At 38.6% G+C, this 8,385-nt stretch overlaps 1 protein-coding gene across 1 annotated transcript; it reads left to right on the forward strand.

Moving 5' to 3' along the window:
* The first annotated feature begins 471 nt into the window (after positions 1-471).
* Positions 472-1,425, forward strand: LOC115272549 (olfactory receptor 51H1-like). Its single transcript, XM_029915592.1, has one exon. It carries the CDS (start codon positions 472-474, stop codon positions 1,423-1,425), a length of 954 nt encoding a protein of 317 aa, XP_029771452.1.
* The last annotated feature ends 6,960 nt before the right edge of the window (positions 1,426-8,385 follow it).

An 8,385-nucleotide genomic window follows, 5' to 3' on the forward strand; every position in this document is an offset into this window, starting at 1 on the left:
TATATTTTATATTGATTCTGTCTTAGGTATTATTATGTCCTTAATCTTGCTCAACTGCTAAATTATATTTTATATTGATTCTGTCTTAGGTATTATTATGTTCTAAACCTTGCTCAACTGCTTGTAATATATTGGTTAGAAAGAGGGAGGAAAGGACAGGAGAGGGATAACATTTTACCTAATGCACTGGCATTACAGTGTATGCTTCAAACTGAATGTGACTTATTCGTAATTGGGTGAGTCTTTTTCTCCTGGGTTAGAAGATGCTTTCTCAAAAGAATACATGGAGGAATAGTAATTTCAGGGATTCAGTCCTCTCTTATACCCTCCCTACCAATGTGAAAATAAAATTGTTTCACTCTGAGGGAAGTCAGATTCTAATATATTATTAATCCCTGTCACTGTATTTTCAGGAGGCCGCTCATCAAGATTCTGCAAGCTCCTTTCTCATGCCTGTGTCACACTGGCTTCATGGCAGATAATAATCACTCTCACTTCCAACACCCTTACTTCGTCTTCATGGGAATTCCAGGGCTTGAACAAAAGTATTACTGGATGGCATTCCCCCTGGGTGCTATATATGCCATTGCCCTCTTTGGCAACGGTATTATCATTGCTACCATCAAGTCTGAATCATCCCTGCATATCCCCATGTACTATTTTCTATGCATGCTGGCACTGGCAGACATGGGGCTTACTCTCTGTACTTTGCCCTCTATGCTAGGCATATTCTGGTTTAACTATAAGTCCATTGCCTTTGATTCCTGCCTTGTTCAGATGTACTTTATTCACACTTTCTCAGCCATTGAATCTGGTGTGCTGGTGGCCATGGCCTTTGATCGGGTTGTAGCCATCTGGAACCCCCTCAGGTATGGCACCATCATAACCAATAGCATGGTCTGCAGAACAGGGGCTGTCATCTTGACAAGGGCAGTCTGTGTGGTCTTCCCTGTGCCTTTCCTCATCAAGCGGCTTCCCTTCTACCGCTCCAACGTCCTCTCCCACTCCTTCTGCCTTCACCAAGACGTCATGCGCCTTGCCTGTGCCAGCACCCGCATCAACAGTCTCTATGGCCTCATTGCTGTCATCTTCACCAAGGGTTCAGACTCCCTCTCCATCCTCTTTTCCTATGTGTTCATATTCCGAGCAGTAATGGCCATTGCCTCAGGGGAGGGACGGCTGAAAGCACTCAACACCTGTGTCTCACATATCTGTGCTGTACTGATCTTCTATGTTCCACTCATTGGGCTGTCTGTCATTCATCGTTTTGGAAAGCATCTTTCACCACTGACTCACGTCCTCATGGCTAATGCCTACCTTCTTGTCCCCCCTGTGCTAAACCCTGTAGTCTATACTGTGAAGACCAAGGAGATAAGAAAGAAAATCATCCAAATATTTGTTCAAACCAAGATCACTGCGGGTTAGGGTCAACCAGTTTGAAAGAGGAAGAATCTATTCTGTAAACGGTCAATTATGACTATGAGTAATAAAGGTTTATATTTTTCATGTTTTCTATGTCATTTGAATTGGGCAAAGAGAGATTTCCCTGCGCTCAAAGTATATTTCCCTTTTCCTGTGCCAAATTGTTCTTTGCCTAGTAAGTATAGAAAGAGTAACATCTTTAGGAACTGTTCAATGTACTGTCCTATAGCCCTGTATTTATGAGTTGACATGTAATAGCTGAAGGTAGGGCATATTACTTATTCAATTTTTAAATAACTGTTTTGGACACAAATAGGTTAGAAGTTTAATGCCTCTTAAATTAAAGTTCACCAAATCAATTTAACGTTCTAGCTCAAGAATTAGGAATGGCTTCCATTAGTTTAAAAGGGGATAAATGAACTATACTCATTAAATAACAATAGAACATCTGGGGATAATACATTATTAAAATAAAACATGAATCAGAAAAATGATCAGATTTTAGGATTAAGATTATAAATGTAAGAGTGCTGGCTCAGTAGGTGAAGTGTCTGTTGATCTCAGCTCAAGTCATGAACTCATGGTTCATGGGGTCAAGCCCCATGTTGGGCTCTGTGCTGGCAGTGTGGAGACTGCTTGGGATTCTCTCCCTTCTGCCCCTGCCCGTCACTCACTCTCTCTCTCTCTCTCTCTCTCTCTCTCTCTCTCTCTGTGTCTTTCTCTCTGTCTCTCTCCCTCTGTCTCTCTCTCATTCAAAATAAGTAAATAACCTAAAAGAAAAAAAAGGAATATACATGTATATAGATGAAACAGTGGCAAAGTTTCATAACTTGAGACCAAAGAATTAAGAGTGAGGTTGAGATTTTCCAAGTGTGACACTGCTCATTTTCTTACCTTGGCATCTAGTGTTGTTATGAAAGTAAGCTTAGTCATAGGAGTACAATTATTTGTAAGCAAAAGACACAATGCCAGAGCCTTTTACATGTTATTTTATTTGGTAATTACAGCGTCCCTGTGAAGGAGAGTGGTATGGACTATTACCTATATGTGATGAGGCAAATACAGAGAGGGAGAAGTTTGAAATTTTCATAGCAATTTGACTGCAGTGACAGCAAAGCACACAATTTTGTATATAATGCTAGAAAATTGTGAGGGTGAAATGTTTTTTCCTGATTTGAGTAGGTGGAGTGTGGGGTTTCCCAGGAAGGCAAACAGAGTGCAGTTTGAGCCCATAGAGCATGATTGTGGTTTCTGGTGTGATGAGGGGAGTTAAGTGCAGGTCCAGATGGAGAGGCAGGGAGAGGATGGGCTGCGATGACCTGAATTAAAAAGGGAGATGGAGGCACCTGGGTGGCTTAGTTGAGAAACTCATTCTTCTTCTTTTAATTTTTTAAACATTTATTTATTTTTGAAAGACAAGTGAAACAGAGCATAAGTGGGGGGTGGGGAAAGAGAGAGGGAGACACAGAATCCAAAGCCGGCTCCCAACTCTGAGCTTTCAGTACAGAGCTCTATGCAGGGTTCCAACCCACAAACCATGAAATCATGATCTGAGCCAAACTTGGTGCTTAACAACTGAGCCAGCCAGGTGGCCCAAGAAACTAACTCTTGATATCCACTCACATCTTGATCCCAGGATTGTGGGATCAAGCCCTGAGTTGGGCTCTGTGCTGAGTGTGGAGAATTTACTCATCTATCAGATTTTAAGATTGTTTTGACATGCTAATTTTTTAAATGAAAAAAAGAAATCTTGAAAAGATCTGGATGAGAAATTGTTCTATTATCTTTATATATCAGGGACCTCTGTGACCCAGTTTCCACACTGTTGTTACAGTAAACTAGATCTCTAATTCGCATTTTTGGGAAGTAATGTCGATGTTTTACTGTAGGTTTCTTTAAAAGAGTGATGAAGGGGTTTTGCAAAGCAAAAGGCATAATGATATTTCGTGAAATTCTCTTTGAGCATTTTTCTGTCTTCTTCTCATGGAAGCTGTTAATAGTCTATTTTTCTGTTCTCTCTCTTCACATGGTCCTCTCATGAAACCTGACTCCCTGTTCACTTCGTCCTTCCGGGCCAGATGTAGGTGTCCTGAAGTGTGAGTATATGAGGAAGAAAAGTTTTGTTCCTATACTGAGAATTAAACAAGTTGTCTTCAGCACATTTGCATGCCAGAGGAACTTGGGTCTTCGTGTTTCTGTCAATGTGGCCATGAACAACATGTTTTTTGTTTTTGTTTTTGTTTTGAGGATATAATCTTGTTGTTTTGTAGCATAGTTAGTAGTCACAGATCCATTTGATTTTCATTTGATTTTTAAATTTATAAGATTCTATTTCTGTTTAATGTTTCATATCTGAAGGTAGACCTGATTTGTGGCCTAAGTATTAACAGGAAATGACTGATGATCATGTGGCTCTTTGTGGCTATGACAAATTGACAGCTCTATGAAATAAACCAGGAGATGAATTTAGCAACCTAGGTTTTCATGTATACATTCCCTTTTCTAGGATATATAAGTCTGTTCTCCAGACAATTGTTTTCAATATATATACTTCATCTGATAAATCCTTCAATAACAAGTAGTAAACTTAGTCATGTATCCAAATTACATTTTTCTAAAACATCTTATTTTAAGATATAGTTAAACATGTAGTTTGACATATTACTCCTGTGCTATTTTCTTCCTGCTTAGAAAGATTCTCTTGTTCCATTCCATAATTCTGACCACCCCCCTCAAAATGTGTCTTCCATTTGCAAAAGGATCAAACAATACAGATTACCATGGGTGTGGATGACACAGGCAAATCAAAGAATCAAGGACTGAGTTTCTGAATATGTGTCAGTATGCTTTTGAATGTTGTATAAATGAAGCATGTTTATACCTTTAAAGAAAGAACTAGAAAGTGATTACTGTAGGGAAGAGCAAGAGTTAAAGGTTGTATGGTACTTGAAGTATATAAAAAACTCCACATAGAGATAATGCAAGGGCAATTAAAAATGAGCAATTAGATCATGAGAGAGAAAAGAAGGAGAGAGATCCATTGGGTTATATATAAATGTTTATTTTGGAGAGATAGTGAGCGAGCAGGAAAGGGGCAGAAAGAGAGAGCGACTCAACAGAATCTGAAGCAGGCTCCAGGCTCCAAGCTGTTAGCACAGAGCCTGACTTGGGGCTTGAACTCACAGATCATGAGATCATAATCTGAGCTGAAGTCAGATGCTTAAACAACTGAGCCACCTAGGCGCGATTACCTATAGCCATTGGGATATATTTTAAAGCCATTACCATAAATGGCATCTCATCAGAAAAGACTTACTGAAGTAGTAGAAACTTTGAGAAATACCTACATCCTGTGGTAGAGGAAGACGTAAAGATAGGTGACAAAACAGAAGGTAGAAGAATTATGAGATGTAATAGAGTGCCATGAAATCAGCAATGAAAAGGGGACTGTATATATTTGTAATTTGCCCAAATAAACTAAGCTGAAGGGCGATTGAAAGGGAAATGCTTGGTTTGTTCATTGCAAAAAGATCTGAGCCATGGAATACATAGCTTTCATATATTAATGGAGACAAAAGCCAGACTGCAGAAGCCACAGAGGAATTGCACAGTAAAGATGTGGAGTAAGTGTATAGATTGCTGCTAAGACTTCTGTTCTTGCCACCTCATGGCCCCACCAGAGAATCAGAGAATAATGGTATGCAAAGGGCACTTTCAGTTCATTTCCTATGTCATTGCAGTGTGTGAAAATTGTAAAGACATCCCACGGTAGTTGTCTTCTATCCTTAGTCTAGAGTAGTAGTTTTCAAGTTTTTGGTTATGTATCTTATAAGGAAAAAAAGGACACTCCCCAATATTTTTATATTTTATAATTATTTATTCAAAAATTGTGTATAGTAACACATTAAGAAAAAGAAACATTTTTGAAGACTGAGATAAACTTAAATACAAATAAAAGTTCTATTTTTTTCTACTTGTAGGTCAATTGATTTTAATGTGTCCTTTTTGGGATTCATGTTTTCCATTTAGATAGTGTCAATATTTCTGCAGGACCCAATCATTTCAAGTTATTACCACTGCTAACTTTCATCTTGGCAGGTTGACCTTCCAAAGGTTTTGACGATGCTGATTACTGGTTTATCTTTCATGCATGTGTGTCTTAGAATAACTGGTTTGTTCCCTCCTCATGAAATTTGCTTGCAAGCCTTGGAACCCTGAGACATGGATCCAGTCTCAATTCATAGGCTTTAGAATCAGCACATCTAAATTTTTTACTAATTCTGACACTTGGAAACTGTTAAACTTGAGCAAGCTCCTTAACTGCTCTACATCTTATTTCTCTCATGTGTCAAATGTTGCTCACACCGACGCTGAAAGATTGTTGGGAGGATATTAATTGAGATATAAGAACACAGATAGCATTATTCATTAGTATTAATCAATTAAATGTGATGTTGTAATCTAATACCCACTTGGCTTGTAATTGTATATATATTGCCTTTCAGAGACATATGCCAGGGATCGAGCAGTAAATTGGTGAATTTATCTCCACAGTCTAGCATCATGACTGGCATTTCATTAGGGTTAAATGCATATTTATTGAGTGAACAAATAATCCTTTTAGCAACTTCATTGTGTAGTGATTAATAAACTACTTAAAACGGGTATTAGCATCAATGCAAAGGCACATTGCATTTGACGTACTCACCCTCACACATATGCTGACTGCTTTCTTAAACTTCTTCCCAGTGCTGAAAGTTTTCACATGGCCTTATAAAAAGCCCAGGAGTAAGTTTACTTGGTTAAGTTTTGTTGGATTTTCTAGGACATAGTAAAATAGTCTTCACTCATACTGCATCAAAAAAGTAAAGGCAGAAAGCATATTATTCTACTAAGCATGTGGCAGAAAAACTAAGACTATTAAAAATCTATAAAGAAGTGATATTCCCTAAAAGAAAAGGTGTAGGTAGGGGCACCTGGGTGGCTCAGTTGGTTGAGCAGCCAACTCTTGGTTTTGGCTCAGATCATGATCTCACGGTTTGTGAGTTCAAGCCCCATGTCAGACTCTGCTCTGACATCGCAAAGACTGCTTGAGATTCTCTCTCTCTCTCTCTCTCTGATCCTCCTGTGCTCATGTACTCTCTCACTCTCAAAATAAAGAAACTTTTTTTAAAAAGGTGTAAATCAAGTAACCACAGATGTGTCTGTTTTAATTTTATCATAGGTACTCTTCACTCAATAAATACCAAAATATAAATGCTATTTGATTCTGTAACAGATTTCTTTGCTCTGTTTTTAAGAAAACAAAACAATATCTAAGAACTCCAATCCTCCAGTAGTGTGATTGTGCTCCTAGAATTCTTCTTTATGTAGTCATTATTTAATTGGTGATTAAAGAAGAATGTTACTTCATCTTATATGAGTAAACATTCTTAAGTGCTATCTAGATATATAGGTAATAATTGATATCATTATTGATGCTCATCTCCCAGTTTCAAGGAAGAAAAATTATGTTAATTAAAAATAGATTTTGCATGTGACACCAGATTTCAAAAATGGGGTACGTATAGAGCAAGAATGACCCATGCTGTTTCGTCAACCACGAGCCTTGCTCACCCTTGCATTGCACTAGATGTGTGTAATCTGACTGCAACAGAGCTGCTGAAATAGCTACACCTTATCCTAACTCCACTTCCCTAGGCCCTGTCCTTTCTCTTCTGGAACATGTGTAAGATCTGCCTTCGTATCTGCTTGGTCTTCACACTATAGACAATGGGGTTTACTACAGGGGGGAGTAACAGATATTGGCCATGAGTGTGTGCACGACTGGGGTTAGATGCTTCCCAAATCTGTGGATCATGGTGACACCAATGAGAGGAACATAGAAGAGGAGCACAGCACAGATGTGAGAAAGGCAGGTGTTGAGGGCTTTGACCTTTCAGTTCGGGAAGCAATGCCCAGCACAGTCTTCAGGATGAGCATATAAGAAAAGAGAATGATGAGGGCATCCAGCCCCAATGTGAAGATGACTATGATGAGGCCAGAGAGACTGTTGATGCGGGTGCTGGCACAGGCTAGCCTTATTGCTTCATGTATTTTTAACTCCTAAACCCATTTCTTTTCCAGTGTTTATTACAACCTGTAGAAGACCACCTATTCAATAAATGTTAAGAGCTAGTGCTTTATAATAAGTGTGTCTATATTTTTACCAAGATTGTGACTGTGTTTATAATTCTATGATTATTTGTATATTTATAGTTTTATATAATCTTACATGTGAGGTATGTGTGTATTTGCGTGTAATTTCTACAGGTGAGTTTTTATTCTTTTTAAACCCTTTAAGCACCCCAATCCATAAAGGATAAGGAGTTAAAAGACAAAATCTTTGCCCTTAAGGAGTTTCCATTTTGTGAGAGCCCTTAGTGCTCCCAAATCTCTTTGAAGTACTCCTAGAGACAGCAATACACACACAAAGTATTTGATGCAAACTTTCTTAGGCTTTTAACTGGTGGTTTGGCCTCCTCTGAGGATATCATGAGTTGCTTCAGCCATATCTACAGAAACCAATGCTGCCTGTAGCCTAAATTCTTCCAGGAAGACTCCCAGATTATCTTAACAATCAGATATCTTATTGTCTGGAGCACTAGTTTATCAAGGATCTGCTTCTCCAGACACAAAATGGCACAGCTCAGCAGAAAGAGTAGAGTCTGTGAAGTTTGATATACCTTGCTTGAAACCAGTTTTAATTTTTCAACTGTTTTACCCTAGGGAAAATCATTTGACCTCCTATTCATTCAACATTTCCTTGTCCTATATTATAATGACTTCTCCTGGTTAAGTCTAGCTGTCCCTCACCTTCCCGTCTGCATACAGCCCAATGTGCTAGAAGAAATCATACAACCATGTTGACTCATTACCAAATAGCTCACACACTCTCTCTGTGCTTTCAAACAATCATACTTA

The sequence above is a fragment of the Suricata suricatta genome, chromosome 11 (genome assembly GCF_006229205.1).
Source record: "Suricata suricatta isolate VVHF042 chromosome 11, meerkat_22Aug2017_6uvM2_HiC, whole genome shotgun sequence".
In the NCBI taxonomy this organism is placed as follows: Eukaryota; Metazoa; Chordata; class Mammalia; order Carnivora; family Herpestidae; genus Suricata; species Suricata suricatta.

Coding starts and splice junctions, on each gene's coding strand:
- LOC115272549 (XM_029915592.1), top strand. CDS start 472: ATGGCAGATAATAATCACTCTCACTTCCAACACCCTTACTTCGTCTTC.